The sequence below is a fragment of the Oryx dammah genome, unplaced genomic scaffold, assembly GCF_014754425.2.
Source record: "Oryx dammah isolate SB20612 unplaced genomic scaffold, SCBI_Odam_1.1 HiC_scaffold_18, whole genome shotgun sequence".
NCBI classification, from domain to species: Eukaryota; Metazoa; Chordata; class Mammalia; order Artiodactyla; family Bovidae; genus Oryx; species Oryx dammah.
In genome coordinates, this window is record NW_024070202.1 from 43988897 (window position 1) to 44007557 (window position 18661).

General features: G+C 35.5%; 1 protein-coding gene across 1 annotated transcript in view; it reads right to left on the bottom strand.

Moving 5' to 3' along the window:
- RSBN1L (round spermatid basic protein 1 like) overlaps positions 1 to 18661 on the bottom strand; it is a 65266-nt gene that overhangs the window by 26643 nt on the left and 19962 nt on the right. The window contains exons 2-3 of the mRNA XM_040260752.1: positions 17979 to 18095; positions 10033 to 10673 (exon numbers count right to left, since the gene is read on the bottom strand). Coding sequence (XP_040116686.1) covers positions 10033 to 10673; positions 17979 to 18095 — 758 coding nt within the window. The remainder of the gene's footprint in view (positions 1 to 10032; positions 10674 to 17978; positions 18096 to 18661) is intronic.

Genomic DNA, 18661 nt, shown 5'->3' on the forward strand with positions numbered 1-18661 from the left:
ATAAATATATTTAAATTTAAAACTAAATTTTAAAAATTAAATTAATCACAATCTTAGCTTGAGAAAGTAACCTGCATTTTAAAATACAGTGTTACTCAATTAAAAAATGGCCAGACATGAACTTCCAAAAAATATATATAGATGGCCAACAGGCACAAGAAAAGATGTTCAACATCACTAATCATCAGGGAAATGCAAATTAAAACTACAGTGAAACATCACTTCACACCTGTCAAAAGGGCTATCATCAAAAAGATCAAAAATAACAAATGTTGGAGAGGATGTGAAGAAAAAGGAACCTTTGTATACTGTTAATGTGAATGTAAACTGGTGTAGCTACTGTGGAAAACAGCAGAGGTTCCTCAAAAACTAACAATTTCATTCATGGGTATATATTCAAAAAAAAATGAAAATGCTAATCCAAAAAAATAAATGCATCCCAAGGTTCAAAGCAGTATTATTTGTAACAGCCAAGATACGGATGCAACCCAAGTGTCCAACAATAAATGAATGGGTAACAAAGACATGGTGTGTGTGTGTGTGTATATATACATATACAAAGACACACACACACACAGTGGAATAATATTCAGCTATAAAAAAGAATGCATTTTTTTTCTATTTGCAACAACATGGATAGACTTGAGCGATATTACTAAGTAAAATAAGTCAGAGAAAGATAAATACTATGTATGTTATTAATTATATAAGGAATCTAAAAAATTAATGAATAGAACAAAAAAGAAACAGACAGATATAGAAAACTAGTGGTTACCTGTGAGAAGAGGGGTGGGGGGAGGGGGGATGAGCAAGACTGAGGCAGAGAGTTAAGTACAAACTACTATGTATAAAATAAATAAGCTACAAGGGAATAATGTACACCATGTGGAATAGAGACAGTATTTTATAAGAGCTTTAAAATGGAGTATAATCTAAAGAAACTGTGAAGCACTGTTTTGTCACTTGAAACTAATAATAATATAAATCAACTATAACCCAATTAGGGGCTTCCTAGGTGGCGCTAGTGGTAAAGAAGCCACCTGCTAATGCAGGAGACATTAAAAGCTACGAGTTCAATCCCTGGGTCAGGAAAATCCCTTGAAGGAGGGCATGGCAACTCACTCCAGTATTCTTGCCTGGAGAATCCCATGGACAGAGAAGCCTGACAGGCTACAGTCCATAGGGTCACAGTCAGACACGACTGAAGTGACTTAGCATGCATGCATGCACACCCCCAATTAAAATAAATAAACACACTGTAATGTAACTTTTAATTATATACCATTTAATACATATCATTTAATTCCTTCCTGGAGAATGAAATGGCAACCCACTCCAGTACTCTTGCCTGGAAAATACTATGGACAGAGGAGCCTGATAGGCTACATACAGTCCATGGGTTCAGATCACAAAGAGTCGCATAAGACTGAGCAACTTCATATTAATACAACTTTTAATACTAAGTGGGTAAAGAATCTGCCTACAGAGCAGAAGACACAGGTTCAATCCCTGGGTTGGGAAGATCCCCTGGAGGGGGAAATGGCAACTCACTCTAATGTTCTTGTGGCTTCCCTGGTCGCTCAGAATAATAAATTATTATTGGTAAAGAATTTGTAATTTGCAATTGGTAAAGAATTACCAATTATTAATGGTAAAAAACTTGCACTGCAGGAGACCCAGGGTTTGATTACTGGGTCAGGAAGATCCCCTAGAGAAGGGCATGGCATCTCACTCCAGTATTCTTGCCTGGAGAATTCCATAGACAGGGGCCTGGCGGGCTACAGTCCACAGGATCTCAAGGAGTGGGACATGACTGGGCAACTAACACTATCACTTTCTAGATTAATAACCCGATACTTCAAACATACACTAAATTTGAACAATTAATGTTTCAAACATGGAAAACTACACATATTCAAATTCAAAACATACATACTTCTTGATGAAACGAGATATAAGAATATAATCACATACTTCTCACAAAAAAAATAGTATGCTTTGATTTACATGACATCTGTAATAATGAAATATTATACAGCAAATAATTAAGTTTCCTCTGTAGCATGGAACAAAAAGAAATCTAGAATAATCATTAGAAAAAAAGTCTCAATTATCCAAAAATAATTTATCCAACAATTACAATTCAAGAGCAGTGGGATGAGAAAAGGAAAAAGGTTAAGTGCTGAAAGAATATCTAAACAGTTAAAATAAATGTCACAAAAGCCACGACTCATATGAAGATACTCTTCTTACATATATGTTTCTACACTTGGCATAATTCCAGTTAATATAAAAATCTTAAAGGATAAGAAACCACAATTACAAGGGAAAGGAGTGGCAAGAGGTATGCACAACTGCAGCTGCCCTAGCTCATCGAAATTATAACACCATAATGACAAATCCAGATGGAAAAACATAAATTAGGTTAAATATGCTCAGTCATGAAATTAAAAGACACTTGCTCCTTGGAAGAAAATGACAAGCCTAGACAGCATATTAAAAAGCAGAGACATCACTTTGCTGACAAAGGTCCCCACAGTCAAAGCTATGGTTTTTCCAGTAGTTATGTACAGATATGGGAGTTGGACCATAAAGAAGGCTGAGTGCCAAAGAATGGACACTTTTGGATTGTGGTACTGGAGAAGACTCTTGAGAGTCCCTTGGACAGCAAGGAGATCAAACCAGTCAATCCTAAAGGAAATCAACCCTGAATATTCATTGGAAGGACTGATGCTGAAGTTGAAGCTCCAATACTTTTTCAAAGTATTAAAGCTCAAAAGTATTGAAGCTGATGTGAAGAGCCCACTCATTGGAAAAGACCCTGATGCTGGAAAAGACTGAAGGCAGGAGGAGAAGGGGGCCACGGGATGAGATGGTTGGATGACATCACTGACTCTGAGAGTTTGAGCAAGCTCCGGGAGACAGTGAAGGACAGAGAAGCTTGGCACGCTGCAGTCCATAGGGTCTCAAAGAGTCAGACTCAACTCAGTGACTGAATAACAACAACAATCCTCAGTCAAAAGGGTATCTTCAATAAAATCTTGGTCCTTAAAACCATATGCTTCCATTATTCAAAAAAACCACTTATCTGGAAATACTCACATTGTGATGACACTTTGCATAAGATCACTGTATTTGCTTCAGTAAACAATCAAATTATTAGTTTTCTGATGCAGTTAAAAAATTGAAAATATCAACATACATCACTGCATTAAAACCTACCCTATATGCTTCCTTAAAAGGTATACCTTAAAAGGTATATATATTCCTTAAAAGGTATATCTCTCAGAAGACAACATAATAAAAGACAGAAAGGATACTTATTCTTATGTTTGTAAAAGCTATCAACAGATGTAACATTTTTAACCTAAACCTCCCCTAGAGTCCTCCACTCCACAAAAAACCTACCACCATCATGACTACACTTTCATATTTCCCTTTATTCACTCCATTTATTCTTTATAAATGTTATGAAGGGCAGTAAGGGGAATGGGAGAGGAGGAAATAGACTTTTCGTACCCACTGTAAGTAACTGTCAACAACATAATCTCAGTTTTGGTTAATGGGAAACGGACTGTTCAATTAGATTATGTTTAAACTAAATGCCTATTCATTATTCCTCACATAATCTTTAAAAACAAAAACAAAAAACACATTTGGCTTGCTATAAAAGAAAAAAGTAGCCTTTATGACAGGAAATGCATTGCTAAAAATATACTATTTTCTCTTATTTTAGTTATAAAAATTGCTGCAACAAGGGAAGCAAATTGGACATATGTAATTAAAAAAACCACTAGGAATGACTCACTTGAAATAATACTGTTTCCCAAAATGTGCTCCCTGATATGCCAGTCCCTGAAGAGAAGGCTCTATAGTCCAATAAGTTTGGAAAGCTCTTCTGGTTAGGAGGTTCACCACACATTATTAAACGCTATAAAGGCTGTGAGAAGACTCAAAATAAATAAACATTTCACCCAGCATAAGACAAACTGTTTTGATTTCAAAATCTGTTTTTCTTATTTACCTGTTGTCTTTTAGTGTGCCTATCAACATCCCAAGATATTAAAAATTCCACAGAATACTTTATAGTATACAGTATGTGCTTAGTCGCTCAGTTGTGTATGACTCTTTGCAACCCCTTGGACTAGAGCCCGCAAGGCTACCTGTCCATGGGATTCTCCAGGCAAGAACACTGGAGTGCACTGTCATTTCCTTCTCCAGGGGATAGTATAAATTATAGTAAGATACTTCTAGCAAGTATCATCATCAATCCAAAAAATATATATATATACAAACAAGAGGATAGTTACTACAGTAAAAAAAAAAATGTGGAAATGAGAGCAGAAGAAGCTACTGGTTCAATTCTGGTGAATTTTTATTAAAAAAAAAAAAAAAGTCGAGCTCACCACGGCAATCCAACCATTTAACAAAAATAAATGTGCCACAAGGGGGAGCTATTCCCCATCACATCTAGTATATCCTTCCAAAGTAAAACATGTACCAGGCAATAACATTTAATCAATATTTTATTTCAAAAATATCCTTATAACTAAAATAAGAATAAAAGTGTTATTATTTATTATTTAAATTAATACAATAAAGGAAAAAGTCTCTGTTCTCAATTCGAACATCTGATACCTGCCACCTGCCACAGCAGATCAGGTCAAACACTTAAGCTGTATATGTCAAGCACAACTGGTCAAAATGAAAAGTCAGTACAAAGGAAGGCAATGGTCAAAGATGCCATGTTGAATCATTTTCACTGGCCTAGCACGATGAATGAATGACCCCAGAGAAATTCAATAACTGTTAGTTTTCTCCCCTCATTTTGCAGAGCCAAGGCTAAGATTCAAATCAGATTTAATAACTGTTGACTTCCAGATGTCCAAGCTGGTTTTAGAAAAGGCAGAGGAACCAGAGATCAAATTGCCAACATTCGCTGGATCATCGAAAAAGCAAGAGAGTTCCAGAAAAACATCTATTTCTGCTTTATTGACTATGCCAAAGCCTTTGACTGTGTGGATCACAATAAACTGTGGAAAATTCTGAAAGAGATGGGAATACCAGAGCACCTGACGTGCCTCTTGAGAAACCTGTATGCAGGTCAGGAAGCAACAGTCAGAACTGGATATAGAACAACAGATTGGTTCCAAATAGGAAAAGGAGTACGTCAAGGCTGTATATTGTCACCCTGCTTATTTAACTTATGTGCAGAGTACATCATGAGAAACGCTAGGCTGGAAGAAGCACAAGCTGGAATCAAGATTGCCGGGAGAAATATCAATAACCTCAGATATGCAGATGACACCACCCTTATGGCAGAAAGTGAAGAAGAACTAAAAAGCCTCTTGATGAAAGTGAAAAGAGGAGAGTGAAAAAGCTGGCTTAACACTCAACATTCAGAAAACTAAGATCAGGTCATCCAGTCCCATCACTTCATGGCAAATAGATGGGGAAACAGTGGAAACAGTGTCAGACTTTATTTTGGGGGCTCCAAAATCACTGCAGATAGTGACTGCAGCCATGAAATTAAAAGATGCTTGCTCCTTGGAAGAAAAGTTATGACCAACCTAGACAGCATATTAAAAAGCAGAGACATTACTTTGCCAACAAAGGTCTGTCTACTCAAGCAATGGTTTTTCCAGTAGTCATGTATGGATGTGAGAGTTGGACTATAAAGAAGCTGAGCACCAAAGAATTGATGCTTTTGACTGTGGTGTTGGAGATGACTCTTGAGAGTCCCTTGGGCTGCAAAGAGATCCAACCAGCCCATTCTAAAGGAAATCGGGTCATGAGTGTTCACTGGAAGGACTGATGCTGAAGCTGAAACTCCAATACGTCGGCCACCTGATGAGAAGAGCTGACTCATTTGAAAAGACCCTGATGCTGCGAAAGACTGAAGGCAGGAGGACAAGGGGATGATATGAGATGGTTGGATGCCATCACTGACTCAATGGACATGAGTTTGAGTAATCTCCAGGAGCTGGTGATGGACAAGGAAGCCTGACATGCTACAGTCCATGGGGCTGCAAAGAGTTGGACACAATTGAGCAACTGAACTGAACTCGCTATTAAAATATTGGTAGATTTCATCATGAGTTAACACTTGCTGTAAGTTATTTGCCTGTAGTAACTCAGAACCAGGTTTCAGTCAGTTCAGTTCAGTCGCTCAGTCGTGTCCAACTCTCTGCGACCCCGTGAATCGCAGCACGCCAGGCCTCCCTGTCCATCACCATCTTCCGGAGTTCACTCAAACTCACGTCCATTGAGTCGGTGATGCCATCCAGCCATCTCATCCTCTGTCGTCCCCTTTTCCTCCTGTCCAGAACCAGGTTTGAGGGAGGGAAAAAGGTGACTGGAAGATAACTGCCCCAGTTTTCATATTCTCACAGTAGTAAGTTCTTACTACAGCATTTAGAATGCACACTGATTAAATACTGTGTGTCAAGACAGAAATCTCAATTATTCCTTGACAGATAAAAATATTGTCTTACTTGCCTTTCTGTTCTTCTCCCATGAAAGACAGGAGAATGATAAATGCCCAAATGACTATTTGAACAAAATAGAGATGGTAGACTAAGACAGATGTGAAAAAGTGAAAGTGTTAGCCACTCAGTCATGTCTTACTCTTTGTGACCCCACAGACTGTAGCCCTCCAGGCTCCTCACCGTTGAATTCTCCAGTCAAGAATACTGGAGTAGGCAGCCATTCCCTTCTTTAGGGGATCTTTTTGACCCAGGCATCAAACCCGGGTCCTCCTGCATTGCAGGCAGATTCTCTACTGTCTGAGACACAAGGGAAGCCCAAGAGAGATGTGGATGACTGCACATGGCCAAAATCTCTTCCCAAGCATGTAACTCACTTCCGAGCAACGTGACTGTGCCACTCCCACTATCAAGAAGGGAATCTGGGTTTGGCCTCATGACTTCCTTTGGCCAGTGGGACATTAGCAAACACAAAACAAGCAGAGACTCACTCTTTCTGCTCTATAAATCCTGCAGCTAACACCATGGGTACAAGCCCAAGTTAACTTGCAAAAAGATGAGAAATACGTGATCATCACCCCAACTGACACTGCATCAAACCACCAGACATATAAGCAAGGTCTCCTAAGAACAACTGATCTGAAAACCACAAGACATGAATGAAGCTATCCAGCCACCAGTTGAGCTGACAGAGACTTTCCAGAGAGGCCAACGAATTGTGAGGAATACCTTTAAGCCACTTAGTTTTGAGGCTTTTTTATTTGATCTGTGGCAAAATATCTGATATAGATAGGTTACAAGCTTTCCCAAAAAAATCCATTTTTATTCTCAAATGGAATTTTATCATACAGTTTGACTGATATTATATAACTAACCTCAGAGTCACATCAGAAAAACGACATAACCTATAAGACAATACATAATTCCACCATATCTTCAAATTTTTCAGGCAATCTGCAGGGATATAGATGAAGATGAAAAACAGAATTATAGAAGTAAAAAGAATTCCAAAACCATTGACCAAAGAACAGGATGTCTTGTGCCTTGATCCGTTTTGGCAGCGCCATGTGTCTGTGTGTGTATGTGTGTGTACACAGATAGACACTGATACACACACCAAAAAATCTTTAAATTAACATGATTCAAGAATAAAGGCTAAACAGATATAAAAATGAAGTTCTGTGAAAACTACAGAGTAATATTACAAAGATAAACCTTATCACTATAAAAATCATAGAAATAGCTACATCTTACTTATATTGTCATCGTTTAGTGTCTACAAATATAGGGCAAATGATTTTGGCTGCTCTGATTTTCATTAAACAAATATTCAGAAAACTAGTCTGCAGAAAACAACCTCCTCAGTCTTCTAAGCTCTTAAAAAAACAAAGAATCTGGTTTGGAGAAACATCAAATGAGCAGCTCAGGAAAGCTTTTCGCTAGATATTCTTTCTGACACCACGGGAATGGCTGGATCTGGAGGACCATTGGGTAAAGGCACATGGACCTTGCACAGGCAATTTCCTGCCACCACATCTAAAGCTAAAGAGGGAAAAGCAGTCCCTGTAGCTGGTGAATCACACAGATACAGGGCCAGAGACACAACTGGTAACAAAGGATGCAACTGTATGTGGTATCCAAGAACTCTAACAGGTAATGGCAATCAGGGCAGGTGGCTCTACAAGGACTTGCCTCACTACCTAGTCACACACCGGCCTGATTAACAAGTCCCAGCAAAATACTGTATTTAACAACAGAAGTATGGTTTTGTGTTGTATGTATTATACAAGTTAGGATGAAAATGCTTATCATTTAATAAATATCAAGTAATAAAAAATTAATACTTCCTAACCTTAAAATCTATCTGAAAAGCAAATAAACGTACTATGACATTTAAAAGATGACTGAAATAACTTGCACTGTATGGCAAAAGAAAGTTTATGATACAGTGGAAACAAATTACATTGGAAGCCAAGAGGTCTACCATAAAACCTAGCACTTAGCAGACATAAAATAAATGAAAAACAAATCAATGATCTAATACCAAAGGTTTCTGGGCAATTATTTCTTCTCTGTCCTCACTGCTAAAATTAAATGGTAACAGAGATTAAATGGGTTATTACATATAAAGTACTTAAAACAGTTCCTGGTAGTCAATAGGCAGCACTCAATAAATAGTAGACACTATTACTAGATGCCAGTCCACTAACCATTCTGAAATTTATAAAATGACAGAGCAAGTGACAAATGCTCTACAGCTCCCTTTCAGCTCTAAAAAATACTTAAATTCGAATTCTCCAACAGTTAGTAGCCCCCCCCCAACACACACATATTAAAATGTTAAATACAAGCACATTATCCAGACTTCAATATATGATAGAATACATACCAAACATACTGTGGGGTGGGAAGGTTGGTATGTGTGGGTGTGACTGAATGTCCAGACTATCATTTAAAGTGGAAACTATAACTTGAACAGATATTAACCAACATAAAAAAAGATACACACTCAAAATAAGGAAAAAGGTCCTCCTGGGTGAAGGTTAAGGAGACGGTGTTCTACTTCTGGCACTGCTGCCCACCGTAAAACCTGAAATGACTCCTGTCTGTGCTTGTTTAAGTTGAGAAAGATTGGGACAGAGGATCACTAAGACCTCTCTGAAACTTTCTTCACTTTCTTTCCTCTTTTCAAAGCAGAATATCAATTATTACTTAGAATACCAGAAACTTTAGCACAGATAAACATGAAAATTGCTAATCTTCGGCCTAAGCAGTCTCTGATCTGAGAATGAATAATAATGCACCAGCCTTTAGATGGGCCTATATTCACTTCTAAAAGCCAGTGGACTGGATTCTGCCTCTGCTTTCTAAAATAATGTATATTCAGGAATTCTCTGGCGGTCCAATGGTTAGCATTCCATTCTTTCACTGTTCAATCCTAGTCAGGGAACTAAGATCCCACAAGTTGCATGATGCAGCCAAAATAAATAATTTAAAATAATGTATATTCTACAACGAGAAGGGTAGGAAATAGAAATTAGCTCAATATATGCATTGATATGCTAATAATCTCACATAATCACATATTTAACTAATGATTCCTTTGTACCACAATATATTGAATACCCACCATTTATTTAGCACCTTCCATATGATGAATCCAATGCTAAGCACTTTTAAAGCACTATTTCATAAAGCAAGAAGACAATTTTAAGTGACATTCAGGCAACAGAACTATTGTATGGACTGGAATAATAAATAGGTAAATTCAGTTCACTCCCAAAATAAATTCAAGGATAAAAGGACAACAGAATCTTAATTATTTCACTATCTTTAAGAAAAGACAGACAAATAGAAGCTGAAATTTAAACTCTAGTGTTCACATCAAGAGAGTAATTTATTTTTAATATCCCCAAGAGGTTTCATTATATCCTTACCTTTTTTTTATTGCAAACCTGTAAGAAAATGACGATCAAAGAACATAATAAACTTGTCTAAAACATATAATTAAAAGTTTAAAAAAAAAAACACAACTAAAACCTCTTACCTGAGCATGAAAATTAGACATAGTCGTTGTCTCTATATCCTTCTTTCCCAATATCTCCATTTTCACTGGTGAATTGGGAAAATTAAATGAAAAGTAGTCTAAAAAATCAGGTAAATAAGTAGCTGCCCCATGAACAATACCCATTACATAGAAAGCTGCAGAGTTCTCATTTTCACTGAACACCAGATCCACAAACTCTTCTGCAAACCTCTCCATCTCCACAGGAGACAGATGGGAGAGTTCACTGCTGTAGGCATGGATAACTGAGGCACCTCCGTTAGGCTGGTGCTCAATATGGATGAGCTGTTTGAACTGCAAAGTGTCCAGCCTTCTGAGGTTGTTCTGAACCCGTGGCTCCTTTAATGAGACAAATGGAAACTCACTGTTTTCTGGAATTTTGGAATCATAATTCTTGGTATCCAAACTCTTTCCACTGTAATCCTTTATGTTATCATTTAGGATACCTCTGGCTTCTTGATCTTCAACATCAGACAGCAATCCTGAGCAGATAGTTTGAATAGATTTGCTATACATTTTTGGACGCTTCCGTTTTTCATTCTCTTTGTGTTTCTTTTTCTTTTTCTTCTTTACCTTCTTAATTTGTAAGTCTTCCACACTTGTTTTTGGTTTCTCCTTCCCACCTGTTGGGAAAAATTTTCTTTAAACTACTCATTTTAGTTTCTTTAAATATCATGCTTCAGGACCTGTTTTATAGTTTACACAAAATGAAGTTTATATTTGGGACTTGTTTTACACAGTATTAATAATCATAATTTAGTCAGACTCTTTCCCTCTCTCCAGACACATAGGCACACATACACAAAGAGGAAGGCTTAAGACAGTTATGCTTACAGTGAGTGGTACCATTCTAACATGAAGTAGATGCTCAATCAGTATTTAATGAAGTGATGAAATTAATGTTTTAGAAATCATAGTCTTCAAATTTTAAATAAAAATCAGAAATGGAAAGCTGAAGAAAAGCCAATGTGAACAATGAATGCCCTGCATTTAGGACATGAGATATTTTCCATTGATATGTATCTTGTTTACTTTAAGTTCTTAAAAATTACATACAGGTGTCAAGATTTACAAATCAGCAAAGGAGAAAAACACTTGCATAGTATATGAGCAACAAACACAGAAATTCCTTAGCTCTTTACCATAGTTCCTTCTCCATAAATTACTCTTTAATCTAAAATGGGCTATTCTAGATCTACTAGAGTCTACAAAATTCCCAGTGAAAACCCAGCAAGATACCATAAGAGATGACAAAATCAGAATAATTTCTCATGTCCTAAGTACAAATGATATCCATGTACTGGCAAAGAGAAAAAGAAAAGAAAAAGAAATGGGTCAATAATAAGTTTATATATTAATGAACCTCCGTAACCAAAGGTAAGTAGACACTAGGCTCAAAAATTTAGAAATCCAAAGAATAAAAGATTAATGTACAGTGGCTATACAGCTATTGAATTTAAGTGTACATATTAAATACAATATTATCACAGTATATTTATTTCTAGACAATAAAAAACACAGAAAAGAACAAATATCCTCACAAGAAAATATTGTGGTTCCTAAGACAAAATAAAAAAGTTATTAAGATGACAATGGAGAAAAAAAAAGGATTCACTGTTTCCATCTGTTATTTCACTTTTAAAGATAACCAGTCATGAATTAAATCTTCACAACCTGCTTCTTTATCTAAATTTTCCAATCTTCACATATCTCTAGCATTCTTTTCTTTCTCTGGTGAATGAGATGTCCTGCCTACTTTCCAAAAACAAGTCCCTCCCACCAGCTCCAAAACTCCTGCTTAAAGTTCTCGCCTCTTCTTTTGACCATCAAACTCCTCATAAAGAACCACTATATCCACCAACGTCTTATCTTTATTCCATGACTATTTCTATCCTTTAAATTCTGGGTCTGAAAAAAAAAAAAAAAATTCTGGGTCTGTTTCCAGTCTACTCAAATTTACCATCCCAGATTGTTCAAATATCAAATCCAATGATATTCTCTCAAATCATTTTTCCTGATCTCTCCAAGGTTCTATGTAATTACCCACCTCATCCTTGATTATTTTTAACTTCCACGATACTACTATGCCTTAGCTTCTGATCTAAAAACCTCATGACTAACTCTCATCCTTAATGCTACAGCCATAACACTAATTCTATAAGTTTTATATATTGTTTTGATCATGTTCATCCCTTGATTCAACTGTTTTCAAGGGTTCTCAATGACTACCAAGTAAAATACAATCTCTTCAGTCTGGAATCCAAATTCAGTGTCCTCAAGTACCCCCATGCTCTGGTCAATTACACTACTTACAATTTCTTATGAAACATACCTAATCCTACTTTATCTTTCTACTACTGGTAAAGTTATTTCCTTTCCCCAAAACATCTTTGCCTTGCCCCAGTACTCACTACTGGACTTTCTTACCCATCCTATAAAGACAACTCTTACATTATTTTCATTTTTCTTTGGAACTGAAATATCTTCGCTCTAAACTAATAAACTGTTATTACATATTCTACATATATGAATACATATGATATAGTCATACAAAGTTATTATTTTTTTCATTCACAGGATATCTGTATAACATATATCCTTCAGGATAATGTATGAGTGAAACAAATAACTTTAATGAATTCATAGTGAAACACTTTTTTTCACCAATCATTGAATCCCTCCTGGCATTTCTGGCATCTAGTACATTGCTACCTGTGAACATTTAACGAATCCATGAATACAAAGATTTCTCTCACCAACAGACTACCTGACATTTATAGGCTTATCCCCTGTTTCCAGTTCAGTCAGTTTTTCATCATATCCTAACCTTTACTCAGAAAGCATAAAAATTCTCTCAAGTTCACAGCAGTTCTTAAAAATGGAAAGTTTAATGTTAATAATTAACCATCTCTTCTGAAAATTCATGAGTATGAAATGAAGGCCAAAGTGGTATCACTGTGAAAAGCAAAATGAAAAATATAACATTATTGATTGCACAAGTTTGCAAATTCATAAAATGCAAAGTGTTAATTTTCTCAAGAGTCTACATGTAAGTAAGTTAAAAATATATTAACAAATTCATACTTGCTACCCAGGTATAAATGATCAAAACATCAGATTCAGTTAATATCTTAGGAACAAAATTAGTAATAAAAAGTTAAAATAGGGAGTTAATCAAAATGAAAGATAAAAAGAAGTTTATATATGTAAGTGAAATCCAAATGAGTCAAGGAAAAAAGACAGTAGTGAATTAGAAAAGAACTTAAAAAAAATAAAATCAATAATGAAAAAAAACCCAGAATTTAAAACAGTTTAATTGTTCTAGGTATAATTAATAACTAAACTGGAAATAAATGTAAAATTGCACAAATTAAATAGCTTGCCAATATGAGCAGAATTTCATTTGAATGAAAATATATTACATTTACACCTAATACATTTTTTAAAAGACAGAAAATATTCAGAATACATGTTACATTAAAATAAAACAGGTACAATAGTTCATTTCTTAGTCATAAAGATGGATGAAAATAGTTGTAGTATAATAGAAACTGAGAAATGCTAGCTAATAACAAATTAGTCAAAAGATTATTATATTGAAAATCAAATAATTAAACTTACATGGCAAATTATAATTAAATATTAAAGTGAGCACCATGAGGAGAAGAGAATTAACACAAAATGCCTGACAGTGCCATCCTTAGAAAGGCCTTCTTGCAAGGTTGGCCCTTGGTTGGCACCTGAGAACTTGCATTTTGGGAAGATTATTATTGTTCTCTGATAAAAGTGGCTCATTGTTTCTGCAAATAATATGGTTTACATTGAACACCTGTTTTCCTTCTGGGAGCCTTCGATTTTGCTACTAGACGGGGTGCCTACGTGACCGGTTCCCAACAGAAACCTTAATTACTGAGTTTCTAATGAGCTTCCAGGTAGACAACATTTCATATATGTTGTCACAATTCACTGCTGGAAGAACTAAGTGCATCCTGTGTGACTCCATTACGAGAGGACTCTTGGAAGCTTGTGCCTAGCTTCCTCCAGAATTTGCCACACGTGCCTTTTGTCCTTACTGATTGTATCCTCTACCATAATAAGTAATAGCCATGAGTACAAATTTATGCTGAGTCTATGAGTCTTCCTAGCAAATCATCAAATCTGGGGGTAGTCTTTGGGACCCCTCCCCTCCAATGGATACAGATAAAATGCATTCTTTACATTTAAAACAAATCAAACACTAGCCTTTACTAGATAGATTTTTAAGTTTTATATAATCATGCATTTCCTATCTTGGAATGATGCATGAAATGCAATAGATACATATGTAGGAAATTTTTAAATACTTAAGGCAGAAGACTATTTTGAATATTAATGTTCTTCTACTAAAAGGTATTTAAAGTACATATTTACTCAATTCATAATTCTTCCAACAGAGCCCAATACATCAGAACTGTAGTGTTTTATTAGAGGATCCTGGTAAATATCCGTAACAGAAAGAACTGCTAAGTAATCTGGATCCTCAAAAAGTATAGAAGTATAGTTGATGGGAGACCCTCCCCTTGAAGATCCATAGACATATGAACAGTAGATATCAAACACTTAGACCCCAGCGCTCCCTACATGCACAGATAGCCAAAGGAAGAATCAGACACAAAGAGAAACGGAGATAGACACACAGCCAGAAGAGACACTCTGATAGAGACAGGAAAAAAATCACAAACACAGATAAAAAAGAAAAACCAGTATGTGTTACTAATGGCAAGTTATTTTTTAAAAATCTTTAAAACTTACAAAATCACTAGAATTAATTCCCATTCCTAATCTTAGTATATTTTTAATGTTAATAAAGGTTGCCAGAAACACTGGATCTGGTTTCATATTTAATATAGGAAATAATAGGGGCTTCCCTGGTGGCTCAGAGGGTAAAGCGTCTGCCTCCAATGCAGGAGACCTGGGTTCGATCCCTAGGTCGGGAAGATCCCCTGGAGAAGGAAATGGTAACCCACTCCAGTATTCTTGCCTGGAGAATCCCATGGACGGAGAACCCTGGTAGGCTACAGTCCACAGGGTCGCAAAGAGTCAGACACGACTGAGCAACTTCACTATGGGAAGTAATATACATAATTTTATTATCATATACAGAAACAAAGTAGTAATTAGCTTAGCTATTTTCAGCCTGTGGTCTCTGGGAATGACTTTCCTTTTATGCACAGCAATATTTTCACTCTTCCTTTCAAGAATTACCTACCCATGACCTTTAGTACACTACCGATAACCTTGAACATAGGCTTCTTTTAATGCTCTTTTCACCTGCTCACCATCAAGCTCCTTGATATGCTATAATGACAAAATTTACTCTCAAAAATACTATACTGGTAACATCCATGTTCTTATACCTTTATCAATAAAGAACATAAAAATGACTGGAACATATAAGTATATTCAGAAAAAGTAATTGGTGACATTAGAACTTTTTAAAATGAGCTAAATAAGCTTATGTTTCAAATTTATTTGTTCCTTTAAACTGTAATAAAGCAAATGCCTATTTTATCAGTGAAATACATTTATAAGATTTCTCCATTAATAATACCTTTCTGCTATGTATGTAATCACTATATACCTCTAGTCATACTCAATGCAGTTTTAATGAAAATCTGGAGGAAATAAGACTGGTGTGGAGAAAGAGTTAGCATCTATTTCAGATATTCAAGGGTCATCACCCACTCCATGCCTGTGTCTGCTATAAGTTACAATGTTAGCATCATCAGAAGGTGAAACTTATAAAGAGAAGAAAAGTTAAAAACCATAAAATGGGCACAAGGCAGTAAAGAATAGCATACTTACTCTCCCAACCTAACTGATTTTCTTGTTGCTTCAGGACACCAATAACAAAGGATGCCTTTCCCTGATCTTAACGCTCACTTGGCAAATGGCTGGCCATACAAGCAGGACAAACTGTGCTGAAAATAACAACAGCTAATACTTACTCACTGCTTACCATGGGACAGGCACAATCTCACAAATTAATCATGTTTTTATTCATTTAATCATCTACATACTACCTGTGGCTGGTAAAGAATCCGCCTGCAGTTTGGGAAACCTGGGTTCAATCCCTGGGTTGGGAAGATCCCCTGGAGAAGGCAACTCCAGCATTCTGGCCTGAAGAATTCCATGGACTGTATAGACCATGGGGTCGCAGAGTCAGACACAACTGAGCGACTTTCACTTTCACTTTTTTTTACCCTCCGAGGAGAGATAAGTTTTCTCATTGTTTTTAATCACAAGAGTTCATCTTTCGTACATGTTAACAAGAAAGATTCATATCTATTTATTGAATATCTGTGGACTAGATGCTGTACTTGGTACTTCCCCTATACTTAACGTCATTTAATCTCCACAACCCTGAAAGGCAGTAATTATTATTTACCTCCATTTTACAGTAAGTATGTTTTCCTATGTCATCCCAGAGATCAATTTATTTCCAAATCTCTTTTATTCCCCTCTATCATCACTAGGTTTCAGTTTAGCTTAATTATCTCTTAAGCTTTTCATTTATTTCAAAATCAAGGTTGCCACTGTATATTACTAGAAAAATCTCCACTTTTTAGATTATTTAAAATTCTGCTTGCATATATAATTTCGAGGTTCACATATTTCACATTAATGGTATGCAAGGAATTTAACATTCAACCAAGTCATAGGAATTTACAACACTGACACTCAAACGAATAATAAAATGACTATGTGACTAAAGCAATTTAAAAAATGACTAAACCAATACGGTAAGGGAAAGAAAACTTTCCAAGTGTTAATCGTAAGCTGCTGTATAGCACTAGTGTGATTATATTCAATTCCTGCCTCAGAGGCTTACAATCTATTTGGACAACACATATCAAACACACTGGCAAAGAAACAAAACAAAAGGACCACGAGCATTAACCAAGTAGTCACCAACTTTGGCTCTGTCATGTTTCTTCAGGATCTAAAGAATTTTTTAGAAAATAAAGTTCTGACAAGTAGAAAATAAGAGCTTAGCCAAAGTGCACCAAAGAGCATGTGGAAACAGGACAAAGAGTTAAATGAAATCATAGAATCTAAGTCTGTGTACCTTAAATTATGTAATTAACCAGGTATTTCATTGCACCTACAGTGCTATGGACTTCTCTCCCATATGTAGACAGAAAGGTTTATGCACATGTAAATTCAATACGAAATTAATAAAAGTCAACGTGTTATGATCAACAAATTGTTGACTTGATGAGGCAGTTAATGAATTTGCTAGCTATCAAGCAAGCAAATGCCATTGATTCTTCTTACCTTCCTATCTGAATGAATTTAAAACTATCTATCACAAATTCTCTCTCCAAGAGTTCATATTTATTGATAGGATCTATATTATTACCTAACCATCCACCCCCACATAATAAATAACTAAAACAGTTATAATGAGAAAAAAATAGGAAACAGAAAGAGGATATTCTTAAGCATGCAAGAAACAGACAGTGAAACAGGACAACTTGTTATTTAGCTCAGAGTAAAATGCTCCCTCTAAACTAGGCACAGTGATTACCATCAAACACTGGTAAGATCACTGCCTCTGCCATGCCTCTCTATCATGGTAAAAACCGCTTTAGTCTCTTCTTTTAGATTATCCATAAACCAGTAATGTAAACACAGAATTACATAACCTATTTTTAAATGATTCAAGGAACCTAATAATTACCTTTACTACTTCCAATAACTCACTAAATAAATATATTAAAGACATATTAGAAAAGTCCACTATTAACTTTTCATATCTTGAACACAAATGTTTATTTTCAGTAAAATTCAGCACCAAGTAACATTTCTTATTTTAATCACTAAGCCAATAAGTATACTGAACAATGTTAACATCGTACAACTGAAATCACTTAATATAAACTTACTTTTCAGCAAAATCTTTACTTCTCCATTTTCTTTCTTGATCTCATTCATTACTTTATGCTTCTTTTTCTCTCTCTCCTTTTCTTTATCTCTCTCTTTAATTTTGTCTTTGATTTTATCTAAAAGACAAAATAAATACTTCAAAACATTTTACAATTTTATTTCTTTCATGAACTACAGTCCAATTTCTCAAGTTACAATACACCAAGGAAATCAGAATGAAAAAAAGATGTAATTGTTGTTCTAAGTTTTTAGGAAGTATTTTTAAATTTCCTCTCATATATTAAACACTGGAATATATATATCATAAGCTGTCAAAATGTATCATTACAAATTTTATTCTATTTTATTCTACAGATTATTCTTCACCTACTTCATTTAGGAACATCATCAGCCTAACTTCAAATCACTTAAAATAACTGGCTCACTTTAATCACGAGAGTAAACTACAGTGGAAAAAGGGCTAGTTTTGAAGTTGGGCATATTGGTTAACATAACACTGGAAAAAATACTCATTCTCAATGGCCTAATGTGTAAATAATGAAATGAATGATAAATTTTCATAAGTTACACCCGGGCTAAATGAAGGAAGATATAAAAAAACTACCCAGAGTCTGATATATATATACTATATACATACATATATATATATATATATATATATAAAAGACTAGATGTTAAGTTT